Here is a 12,868-nt window from a genome sequence, read left to right as displayed (position 1 = left end):
TCAAGGGAGATGCATGAACAACGGTGTACCCAAGTCCATTGCAGGACCATGTCCAGACTTGTTGTGAAATACATAGCCATAAGGCTGTTGAATCCAGGATTTCTGACTACTTTTCAAATGCACATTGCTTTCTCAAAACATATTTATGGGAAATTCAATTGCTTACCACTTTATGTAATTTGCATCTTTCAATATGAAGCAAATAATATGGCATATTGTTCATCAGATGTTCATCTTGTATGCTATGAGTGCCGACCACAAAATGAAAAAATGTGTGTCTGTGTGTGTGTGTGTGTGTGTGTGTGTGTGTGTGTGTGTGTGTGTGTGTGTGTGTGTGTGTGTGTGTGTGTGTGTGTGTGTGTTTTTATGGGTGTGTGTGTGTGTGTGTGTGCGTGCGTGGAACCTAGCAGGCCCAGATCCTCTTCTTCTTCTTCATCATGGTCTCATTTATTTGCTACATCATTGGAACAAACATACCTTCCACGCCTGAAAATCAAGACGACTGATATTGTAGCTATAGAAATCACATCCCCAGTCCAATTACACATTATAACAATGCTAGAAGCATCCTATTCACACAAACTGAAGTCAGTCCTAGTTGAGTTGAAAATCTCTCATCTTCTATGTGTGATATGAAATGCCTGACCGTCTTACTCCCTCCATGTGTTACTTAATCGAGAATAATTAAATGATTACAAATTAAACATACCAAACTGAAACACACCACAGCCTCAACACCATTTTTGATGAGAGAGAGCTTTTCTTGATTTCTGTTGTTTGATTGGTTAAATTAGTGACACTGGCTTAACATTTCAGGAATTGTGTTGAGTGCTGCCCTGTGGTGCCAATGTATTGTTAGGCTATGTTTAGATGCTCACAAGATAACCAATTTGTTGCCATCGCTCACAGCGAACTATTCACAGCTAATTTTATGCCCGAGTGGCACAGACCAGATGGCTCTTTCTTCGGAATGTTCTCCATTTTCTTTCCCTTGGCCACAGGCATCTTGGCTGGAGCAAACATCTCTGGAGACATCAAGGTATCCCTCCCCCCCCTCTCTCTCTCTCTCTCTCTCTCTCTCTCTCTCTCTCTCTCTCTCTCTCTCTCTCTCTCTCTCTCTCTCTCTCTCTCTCTCTCTCAGTCTGTCCCACTCTCCCTCTCTCTCTCTCTCTCTCTCTGTCTGTCTCACTTGCTCATGGGTTCTCTCGCTTTTCAAACGCTGTCTGTGAACTTTGTCAAAGCGCTGTTTTCTCTGTTGGCTCCTGCGTTTATTAATGTATTAAGGTTAAAAAACAAACAAGTCAGGTTAAACTAAGAAATAAATATATCATTATAAAATCTGATTAAACAGCACATTATTTAATCATTGTAAAAGGAGAGCTTTTCAACAAATGCTGTTAGCTTATATAATTTATTTTCTTATTGCTTGGGAACATATATAAGTATATAATCTCTCCCTCTCTCTCTCTCTCTCTCTCTCTCTCTCTCTCTCTCTCTCTCTCTCTCTCTCTCTCTCTCTCTCTCTCTCTCTCTCTCTCTCTCTCTCTCTCTCTCTCTCTCTCTCTCTCTCTCTCTCTCTCTCTCTCTACTAGCCATCTTTTGGAATACTATTTCCTATCTCTTCATCTACGCCGCTATTTGCACAGCAGGCCATTTCCCCTCACCTGAGTGGAAATGTGTCTGTTTTTGTGGTCATGAATGGTCACTTTCCTTTGCACAATACAATCACCATAGTCCTCTGATACCAAATAGGAAATGTCTTTACCGCTTCACTGATCCTTTTCCGCTGTAGAAATGTATTGGTTGCATCGTCTTCTTTGACGCCCTCCTCATCCCCCGGGTTCCTGCTGGGGGCCCGATGCATCCGGCCCCCAGCAACAACAGCTGACTGGGTCCGGCCTCAAGCTATAGCTAGGACTACAGCCGCGGCTGCATTAGGAGGAACAGGAGGGGGCGTGGCCGCAGAGGAGGTGATATGAACCCTTGTTATTCTGTCCCCTGCCGAGCGTTGAGAGCCACGCTGTCTTCTGCTCTGGCCTGCCTGGTGTCTGCTCCTAAGGTGTTTCAGGTGCACTCACACACACACACACACAAACACACATACAAACACATGCCTAATGCATAAACACATGGACGCACGCATGCACACATGAACACCCGCACACGTATGAAAATACACACACACACAAACACGCACGCACGCACACACAAACACACACACATACACATGCGTTATGCACATAGCAATACACAAACCGACACACACACACACACACACACACACACACACACACACACACACACACACACACACACACACACACACACACACACACACATAGACATTCAGAGCTTTACTCTCTTTCTCTCTCTCAATCGCTCTCTCTCTGTCTCTCTCTCTCTCTCTCTGTCTATGTAAGGAAAATCTGTACGCCCTCATCGGCTTCTTAGGGAAAGGTTCCGGAAGGCATGCCGAGCCGCTCCGAGGCTCCGTCCTGACCTACATCATCGCCTTCTGCTTCACCCTGATTGATGAGGCCAAACAGACCAACAAAACAGACTTCTGCCAACAAACACTACTAGCACAATATCAGGATGTGACAGATTGAATGGCTACTGTAACTATTGATAAAGATGCTTCACATTAAAGGTACAATATGCAATAATGTGAGAAATCTCAAGTTAGGTTTTCTGAGGGTGGGAATGGTATGGAAATTGCAAATCCTACATATCTTTCGTTAGCTATTGGATATCTTAGATCAGGGTCAAAAACCTATAGCCCTAGTCTAGATGCATTCTTGGATCTTTCAGGAGTTATATAGCATATGCATATGCTGCTACTGGTCTGAGCTCCATCCATTGAGTTCGATAACAACTAGTTACGGAATAGTATGATCTCTCATCTCTCCACCAGGGGGCAGGACTGGGTTGTATCAGGTCTAATGAATTAATGATGGGCTTCAATTGGGACAGTCAGGCATAGAGCGGCGCCTCAGGATACATATGACTACGTTGAAATACAACAGTACGTAGGCTGATTTTGCATCACGCCACTATTGCAACCGGCACTCCCACCAGACCATGACTCTTCAGTTTGACAACGAGTGTTGACGGCAAAACTGAAAAGGTATCATATTTTTGAAGATAACCAAGGATGGTATATTTGTATAGCCTATTTGTTATAAATGCACATCTGTGCGTATTTGTGCATGGTTTTGTCTGCGTGTGTTCTATCGACGCGTTTGACCTACAGTAAGGTGTTCACTCCAGATCAAGAAAAAGGGTTAATCTCTCCCATTCACCTATCTCACGGTGAGCACTTAAAAAAGGACACGCAGCACAGCACCACAGATTATTTCTGTATTGTTCTAGCAAACAGTGGCTTTGATGGTGGACCAGACAACATGAACACATCTTCTACTACGGTTCCAACTATAACAACATGTTGGTACACGTACATTAAGTACACCTAATGTATTCAGGGTCTAAATTGGATCTATTAGCTGTCTGGGGTAGACTAACACTAGAGACATTCTGATATTGTATTCCTCAGGTCAGAGTGCTTGGGGGAGAAGACAGCAGCATGAAGGAGCAGCAGAAAAAGGATTTAGAACCATGTAAACATTTGTATTCTTCCCTCCACCCTCTTGTCACTTCTCTTCACCACCCAGTATCTTGTTACAATATACTGTAAAGTTATATGTTGGACAAAGTTCGCACAGCTGACACATTGTAAAACCCTCATCCATTTGTTTATTGTTTTGTTTGTTTTGTTGTTTGCTTTGTTGATGTGTTTATTAATGTGTGTGTCTGTGTAGTGGTGCATGTGTATCTAAAGGTAAAGAAATAGCTGTAGTTTTGATTAGCTGATTAGCGGAAACAGAGTAATCTTTATTTGTTGTTCCACCAGGGTGCCGGCTCTTATCAAGAAGTTCTGCGTTGGGTTCCATGACATCCTCGCGCTTCCGGACATCTCTAGGAGATCTCAGCCTGAAGCGTCCTGAGAGGCACCAGTGAGGCGCCAGTGAGGAACCAGTGAGGCGCCAGTGAGGAACCAGTGAGGCGCCAGTGAGGAACCAGTGAGGCGCCAGTGAGGAACCAGTGAGGCGCCAGTGAGGAACCAGTGAGGCGCCAGTGAGGAACCAGTGAGGCGCCCTGACAACTGGTCCTTCTTTATCTAAAAGACCAACGACAGACAGAACCACTTGACTTAAAATGAACCACAGAATTAAAAATCTGTTTGTGCGTGTTCGTGTGTGTCATGCCAATTGGAAGGAGAGGTGTGTGTCCCAGTGTTCACTACTTGGCCCGGCTAGACTCCCTGTCACATGAGCTGAGGCCTTCAGTTCTAATGGTCAGAGGGAACCTAGAGAGTGTTCTCACGTTCTACTGCCAGCGATCTGATCCCTCTCACATTCTACTGCTGCCCTCTGTAATCAAGTCCATAGCTTTGGTGAAACATATATTTAAGATGCTGAAGGCCGATTCTCTATCATTAATTTAAGTTCACATATTTTTTCACAATAATGATGTGGTGAAACATTCATTCTAAATTAGCAGATGAGTGTTGTGTTATTATGCTGAAAAGGTAACTGTCCTGCCCAAACATAATATTATGGCCTTTTTCATTGGATGGTCACTGCATTTGGGTTGCTTGATTTATTCATTTTAATGTCAATTGTACGGAACAGGGTTAGGGCGATTTGATTAATTTTTTTATTTTGAATAAAGTCAGAATTATTATAAATCTAAATAAATGCATTCTCAGAATTCAGATGTTATTCTCAGAACTCAAATATGAGAATAAAATCAGAATTCTGAGAATAAAACAGAATTCAGATGTTATTCCCAGAACTCAATTATGAGAATAAAATCAGAATTCTGAGAATAAAACCTCGAATTTATTCTTAGAATTCTGATTTAATTCTCAGAATTCTCAGAGCTAGGCCTATAAAAATATCACATGTGGCCCTAATGCTTCCGTATTATTGTATTTCTTGATTTACACATGAAAAATATTAACTTGAACCAATTCATATTTCTTACAACTTAATTTACTTCACCCGAACGATTTACTTATATTTCTTTACTTTTACTGAGGGCAATAGTTTAGGCCTATGTATTTGTCCACTAGACGTTGGCCTATCAATCCTATTGTGGTTGATGATTTCAGAAATCAACAGCGAAATTACATCGTTCACTTTCCCAAAACAAATGTATGCATTCTCGTGCCCGTTGCACAAGGTTGCACCCGAAGGTGCTCTGGGTTGGGTATGTGTGACGGAATCGCGCATGCGTGTTGAGTTGTGTTTCCTCAAGCCTCCACGTCTGAGCAGAGTAGCAATAGCCAATCAGCAGAAGCCACCGTGTGTTTGGAAACAACATTCCTTGGTGAAATAGTCGCGTGTCTGCTACATCCGCCAGCGTCAGCACATTTTAATAAGTGTAAATTCAGTCGGATGAGTTGCTCAGCTGTACTTCTATCGTACCAAATTTACAAATTGCAGCGAGTACATTGGATAAGGTCAGACTGGTCTGAGCTCGAAGGCATAAAATGGACCGAGGAGGAATCCAACAAAGGGCCATCACGCTTGTGATAAAAACGCCCAGCCAAGCTTACGGGGATCAAACCATCGAAGGGGTTCATCTGGATTGGACTGTCAATGATTTAAAAGTGCACTTGTCAACAGTGTATCCAGACAAACCGGTGAGTTACCGACTGAACCGCTAGCTATAATGCTGGCAGAGCTAACTTTAATGTCCGATAGTTGCTTGATATGTAATCAGCTGTTTGTCTGCTGACAGTTAACAGTAAAGCACACCTTGTCCCAGCATAGCACACAAAGCGGGGAAGTAAACATTGTCCTAATTAGCTGATGATTTTGCTTGTCAACCAAGTGATAAATGGATTAGTGTATTTGCATTACATCATGTTAAAAAGATGAGATGCTTGTGTCTGCGACAACAACACACACACACACACCAGCCTCTTCTCACAGGCCGTTGCTGGGGATTGTTTATTGCAATACTAAATGGGTACAGAGATCAAATGTTCTGCATCGTCTTAGTACAGTACACAGTACACCATTGGTACACACAAGGGAAAAGACACCTGTTGGGTTACCTGAAATAACCAATTGGGTAGGGGCCGAGCCTAGATAGAGCATTGTATTGTTAGTCGCGTTTAGACACGTTTCGGTAGACGGATAAAACCAGGTTTTTAAACCAACATTTCTGACCGAAAAGGCATAAATAACAGTCTAGAGTACTAACGTTACTTTAATTTTTCAACAGGTCTAATATTCTGGAAATAGTTTTTGCAAAAAGTTTGTTTGACTGAAGCAAACCCCTTCCTTTCTATCTAATTTGCATATAAAGAAAGTGGCATTGCCATAGTTACTTAGGCCTGGTAGGGCGTTAATTGATGTCTTCAACCCCTCTCTCAATAAGCCTGTTTAACTTGAAACACATTTCTTACCTTTGTTTTCTAAACAGGCGGTGGGTGACCAGAGGCTGATCTATGCAGGCAAACTACTGCCCAACCATCTTCACCTAAAAGATCTCTTCAAACAGGTACTTTATAATCCTCTCTGTAAGAGCGGATTATACCGGCAGTCTCGGGTTTGGGTGCACTCACACTAAGTCTTTATCAGAGCAGGAAACAATGTGTTATAGGGTTGAAAATGTTTGAGAAAACCGTGATCCTATTTGATGCTTTAATATATTGTAAATCATTTTATTACTGAGAGAGAGAGGGAGGGACTGTGTCACTCTTGCCAGTGACAAATATACCCATGCACAGAGCAATCCTACTGCTTAACTTGTTTCCAAACAATTAAAGGAGCTATAAACGTTTTACTTACACGTTTTTATTGATATTACATCCACTAATACCTATATACATAATGTATATATATTTTTTATGGTTTTGAGTGGATATCTGCAGCTTAGAATATATTCTAGGAATTCTAGGTGTTGATGTGTGTGAGTGCCACGTAGTCTTACTTATCAGGAGTGTCTCCCTTCTGTCCTAGACGGACTCCACTCCTACGCTGCACCTGGTGTGTTCTGTCAGGAGCCCGGCCGATAACCAGCTGGGAGCACGACCAAAAGTAAGTAGGACATCCTGTGAGGAATGATTGGTGAAACAGGTATCCCAAAAAGGGGTGTGGTTAAAGTATGTTTTATTAAAACCTAACAGCAGTAGGGAAATAAACCAAACACTAAAACATCTGTTTAAAAGTCCCTTGATTTAGTAAATAGTAGCCTTTCTTTGGCTTCTAACTCCACACGGTAGGCTATGTTACAGTTTGCTTTTCATACGTGGCTGCTGAACAGAAAAGTACAGCCAGTCATTGCCGTAACTGAAACATAAGTTTCAGTTCAACACTTCTTGGTCCCTAAGCGAGTAAGGTAATACGGGGCTGGGCCGAGAGGAAGTGGAAGAGGAAGTGATTTATTCACTGAGGCGAGGAAAGCGAGTGTGTCTTTAGGGAGTAGTTAGACGCGTGTTCGCCTGGATGAACTTGCATCTAGATGTATTTATATTCCTTTGGCTGTGTAGATGGTGGTTGTTGTCTTTCCTACCATACTATTTTCCTCTACAGGTCAGAGAGGCACAACCTCTTCCCCCTCATCCTCCGTTCACCTCCAGGCCCCCACCCATGGCACAGAGCCCCGTGGGCAGCCCCGGGTCCAGCCCGAGGCCCGCCTCAGCCTCCTCTCCCCCTGGAGCCAGCTCCCCCTCCACAGCGCAGGCCGCTGCCGGTCCCGACGTGGCCTCGGTCCCGTCAGAGCTGAGGCAGCGGAGGGCTACCTCCGCGGGCTCTGATGCAGCCCCAGTTCACAGAGCTACACCCGCTGCAGCATCCAGAATGTGAGTCAATCGTTTGTTTTGTGGGACTTGAATAGGGTGACAGACTAACTGGAATGCTCAGAAATCCATTTGACTGGTTGGCACTTTAGAGAACAGCCCATGAAGCTCAGTCTCTCCTCTCCGTGGCTCCTCTCCAGGCCGGGCCCGGGGAACATGGCCCAGCCCACCTTCCCCACGTACTCCCTGTACAGCCCTCAGCAGCTCCTGTGGCTGCAGCACATCTACGCCAGACAGTACTACATGCAGTAGTGAGTCCTCGCAAAAAACACCACAATTCGGCATGGAAATTTAAAGGATATATTTGTATTGCATTATATTTGTTACAGCCTGGATTGACAATCCAATGGCTGGCCAATTAGATTTCAACCCCCCCTGACCCTTGCTTTCCTGTGTTCCACCAATAGCCACGCGGCGATGGCGGCGGCAGGTTCCACCTCGCTGGCGCCAGCTGCCACCCCTGCCCTGCACGCCCCCGTTCTCGCTCACCAAGCACCCGTCCCCGCCCACTTACCCAATCCAAATCCAATCGACAACCTCCCGGCCAATCAGAATCCAGCACCGGACGCTCCTTTCATCAACCCCGGTGCAGCCAATCAAAACATGCGAATGAACGCACAGGGAGGGGCGGTGATGGAGGACGAGGACGAGGTGGAGCGCGATTGGTTGGACTGGATATACTCGGCCGCCCGATTGGGCGTCTTGCTGATGATCGTGTACTTCAACTCCAGCCTGAGTCGGTTTATGCTGGTGATGGGCGCCCTTGTACTGATGTACCTGTGAGTATCTCGTCCTGTGACCTGAAGGGACTATAAATCAAACACAACTCCTACCCAACCAGTCCATTGAGTCTAGCATAGGGAGTAAAGGTGCATTATCTATCTGCTGTTTACATATGTTTTGGTTAATTTGTGAGCCAACTCCCAGTTTAGTTGCAGAGGTGAACATCTGTGTGGCAGGATGTGGGTAGTTCCTGTAACTTCCCTTTCTCGAATATGAAATTCAACTGCATTTCTGAGCCAGTGGATTATGAACAACTTTAAACAATAATCTATCAAGGTCGATTTAGATATGTGTGTTTGTGTGTGTGGCAAAAACGGCTGCTTCAGTTGACCAAGAAACCTGGTACAATACATACGGTCACAAATTGTTCATTTAGTTGAAAAACGGCTCTTGAGACACAGAAAATTAGTTCCTTTGTCATTGGGGAATTGTTAGCCTTTAAAGTCAATGTTTGTGAATGTGGAAATACACACCTTATGTTCTGTCTTCATCCCTTATTTAACACATTCGCAGCATAACATTTGTTATTGATCCCCTTAAAATAGTGAAATGTGGGTTTTGTTTTCTGTTATTTAAAAAACCCATCATAAAACGGAAATGTTTAGCAATGCAACAGAATGTGGCACAAAGCATATTAGAGACCTGCTGGGACCCTGCTGAGACAGAGCCGTGGATCCACCCTGAGTCAATACATTACAGGTTGAACTCCATGGCTGAAGAACCAGAGGGAAGAAACCTTGACAAGGAACATGTCTACACAATCAACAATGGCAAAATATCCAAGCTCAATTGAGAGCAGTAAAAAAGACTATACAATACATTTGCAACATTAATGCAGTACAGTAAAAGGGAATTGGGTCTTTATAAAACAGCTCCTGGATGGGGGAGTCAAGTGTTATGTATTTATAATGGTGCGTTCAAGGACTTTGTTGTTCTATTCCACACATGGCCTATTCTCACACACTGTCCCCATTTCATCATCCCCCTGGTGGGTGGGTGGGTGTGTGTGTGTGTGTGTGTGTGTGTGTGTGTGTGTGTGTGTGTGTGTGTGTGTGTGTGTGTGTGTGTGTGTGTGTGTGTGTGTGTGTGTGTGTGTGTGTGTGTGTGTGTGTGTGTGTGTGTGTGTGTGTGTGTGTGTGTGTGGGTCACAGCCTTATCTGTGTGAGCACGAGGCAGTCTCAATATGTTGTTAATGATTACCTCCACCTGGTGGCTGTCAGCGGTCAGACCAGAAGCGCCCGTGGCTTTCCTTCCCGATCGCTTTCTCCATTTATTTTTTTTGTTAATAAATAGCCTTCCATATATTTTTTCCTTTCCTATTTTGTTCTTCAATGTCGCCTGCTCTCTCTTTCTCTCTCTCTCTCTCTCTCTCTCTCTCTCTCTCTCTCTCTCTCTCTCTCTCTCTCTCTCTCTCTCTCTCTCTCTCTCTCTCTCTCTCTCTCTCTCTCTCTCTCTCTCTCTCTCTCTCTCTCTCTCGCCTCCCACCTGCATTTTCAACGGAATGTGAACAATGGGGAAATGGAACCATGTCAAAAATGTGCTGAAGAAAACAGTGGCTGCTGAAAGGCTTTGCTTTTAGATAACAATCGCAACCCTTTTCTGGGAGATATTCCATCAGGGCTAGCCTTTGAGAGGCAGGAAAAATAAAATGTATAAATAAATCCATAAAAAAATATACAGAGATGGAAATGACTCATCACTGTTTTGTGTTCCCCTCCCTGCAGACATACAGCCGGCTGGTTTCCCTTCCGGAGAAGAGCTGCCAATGTGCTGCAGCAGCAGCAGCAGCAGCTGGAAGCCCTACACAATCAACAGAACCAGGTAAGATCCATGGTGCCTGCTGCTCAACATGTCCATGAGTAGGGTTACTTTTTAATCAAAACGGATACCTGTATAGCTGCAACAAAAAAAAAATACTACATAAACAATTTATTCTGGCAACTTATTGCACTAAACCAACCATTGCTGTTTGTAAAGGTCATTTATAAAGGATGAAATAAAAAGGCATTTTTGTAAATCCTTTCAATTTCGGATTTGCTTTTCTCTGGCCAGGCAGTGGAAGAGCCTGCTGATGTAGAGAGGGAGGAGCCTGTCCACGAAGGGGAGGAGCCCGTCCTCGCAGGGGCGGCCCCAGAAGAGCAGGGACCAATGGCCGCTGTGCTGGTGCCTCCGTACAGGGTGTCGGCCGTGTGGACGGCCTGGGTGTTCTTCAAGTCCTTCTTTTCCTCACTCGTACCGGAGGCACCACGAGGTATAGCCAACTAACCATCAATCAACCCCTGGACGGTCCCCACTCCTTTCCAATGGACTGAATCATGCTGAAGAAGCCATGGCATGTTTAGAAAAAATAACTTTAAGATCCTCATGCAGTGAAAATGATTCTAAAAGGACTCACTTCAACGGGACAGAATGCTACACGGGAAACCAGTCGTTTTGAGAGGATAAACGAAAATGCTGTCATGCCAGCAATAAAAAGCAACCGACCGAGCCCTAGATCAGACAAGGGAATAAAAAATGGGACACAAAACAGCTTTGTGTATGCGATGCATACCTCTTTTTGCAATGATCAATGTGATGCCAACCGATGGCAGCGCAGAGCTTTAGTATCTGTGCAGGTTTGGTGGGGTTCAGCTAGAAGTCTTCGTCTTCCTTTTGAAACATGTTCATGTCTGCTATAGGCCTTGGAGGTATCTTTTGATAATTGACAATACTGTACACATTAACCATCGAAAAAGGGCATTGATGTTGTGTATTTGAAATCAAAACTAACCCTAAACAGAAGGATCCTGTAATGGCCTTGTCTTCAGATATAATACTTCTGTGTTCACTGTTATTGAAACAATAATCAACAGGGAAAATTAGCTTCCATTTAGGTGATGACTCTTGGTGTTGTAATGTAGAGACATGTTATCGGCTCCCTTATAGCAGCCAATGACAGCAGCTATTGTGTCAGCTGTGTTAGGTAGCAACACACCATGCCTCTAGCCACCAATCAAAACTAGCCCTGGACATGGTAGGTCCATGGCATTCTTTGGGTCCATCACTTTAACTTATTATTTCAACAGAATAGAATCATCCTTTCATATATATATATATATATATATATATATACCTACCAATATTTCATGCCTTTGGATATGTCTATGGTGTGTCTGATTTTGGACCAATCCTAAACTCTAAAGACATTTATATTTTCAATTGTGTTTATAAGACATGCATGTCTGTATGTAAAACTGGGTTGAAACGTATCAGACATTTGACCTACAGCAGATAATATGTTTTGACCTGCCTTAAAAAAGAAACTTTTCATGAATTTATTTTTCTCATGAATATGATTCCTAAGGTATCTACCGAAAGGTGATTGTGACCAAACACAGGCTTAAGCACTTTCTGTTTCTGCCAAATGCTCCGGTTTGTACATATATACATATTGTGTGTAGTTTTTATATTGGCATAAACAAGAAAGAAATTATGTATACCTAATATAAGGATGATAATATAAATGTAACTTCACACAGCACTTTACACCATGTATTCTTCTTATGCAAGTTTTTCTGGAGAGTTGTGACCTGACATCAGTTGAAATTTATTTAGAGTAGAGCGGATCAGAGGATTTAATCTAAGACAAAAAGGTTAAAAATGGGACCATGCTAAATAAAGTTATGCATAATATTGTTATGGTACTTGGATAGAACAGAACCAGCTCTCAAATGAAGATGGATACCTTCAGGATATGGTTGAGTCATGTTTTTAAGCTAGTTGTACATACAAACAAAGTAAACAGAAAGCTGAAGGTTGCTGATTGTGTTCTTTATGCAGACAGGACACTTTAAGAATCAAAACGGACCTTGCTATACCTAAAAATCGACTGTTTCATGAGTGCCGCCATCTGTCAAATACGTGATTTTTATTTTTTATTCATTCAGATTTCATTTAGTTCTGCTTTTTTAAAAGCCTTTCAAGCTCGATTTAATGTAATAACATGAAAAAATAATTTGTGAAAATAGACAGCCTCAAGAGTTTAAACATTATTTTAGACCATTTCATAAATTGAGTCAGTGTTTTATCAACTGTATTGTATTTTTTATCTGCTCTCTGTTTCTCTATGTACATTGTAAATGCTAATCAGTTTTAGCTTGCATTTTTCATGGTTTCTCGATGGGGGCGGGGTAATATTGATGCAATAAATGATGTGTTGAAAGGAATTTAACT

General features: G+C 43.0%; 1 protein-coding gene and 1 long non-coding RNA gene across 2 annotated transcripts; both read left to right on the top strand.

The window, feature by feature from the left end:
• Positions 1-2,958: 2,958 nt before the first annotated feature.
• Positions 2,959-3,965, top strand: LOC132465248 (uncharacterized). Its single transcript, XR_009527484.1, has 3 exons — positions 2,959-3,312; positions 3,554-3,617; positions 3,911-3,965. It is a non-coding gene; the product is annotated as an uncharacterized LOC132465248 (long non-coding RNA).
• Positions 3,966-5,323: 1,358 nt separating this feature from the next.
• Positions 5,324-12,861, top strand: herpud1 (homocysteine-inducible, endoplasmic reticulum stress-inducible, ubiquitin-like domain member 1). The gene is made up of 8 exons (XM_060060996.1): positions 5,324-5,707; positions 6,496-6,573; positions 7,035-7,112; positions 7,608-7,876; positions 8,014-8,124; positions 8,281-8,652; positions 10,381-10,477; positions 10,709-12,861. Exons 1-8 carry the CDS (start codon positions 5,555-5,557, stop codon positions 10,919-10,921), a joined length of 1,371 nt encoding a protein of 456 aa, XP_059916979.1. The 5' UTR covers positions 5,324-5,554; the 3' UTR covers positions 10,922-12,861.
• Positions 12,862-12,868: the final 7 nt, after the last annotated feature.

Source organism: Gadus macrocephalus, chromosome 9, assembly GCF_031168955.1.
Source record: "Gadus macrocephalus chromosome 9, ASM3116895v1".
In the NCBI taxonomy this organism is placed as follows: domain Eukaryota; kingdom Metazoa; phylum Chordata; class Actinopteri; order Gadiformes; family Gadidae; genus Gadus; species Gadus macrocephalus.
Note: the sequence above shows the minus strand (reverse complement) of the source record. Positions and strands in the feature narration are given on the sequence as shown.

What these genes read in the sequence shown, in the direction of transcription:
- herpud1 (XM_060060996.1), top strand. Translation starts at nt 5,555, where the DNA reads ATGGACCGAGGAGGAATCCAACAAAGGGCCATCACGCTTGTGATAAAA. An exon ending in AGCTGGGAGCACGACCAAAA is followed by an intron (nt 7,113 to 7,607) that starts GTAAGTAGGACA and finishes TTTCCTCTACAG; the next exon opens with GTCAGAGAGGCACAACCTCT. An exon ending in TACACAATCAACAGAACCAG is followed by an intron (nt 10,478 to 10,708) that starts GTAAGATCCATG and finishes TTCTCTGGCCAG; the next exon opens with GCAGTGGAAGAGCCTGCTGA.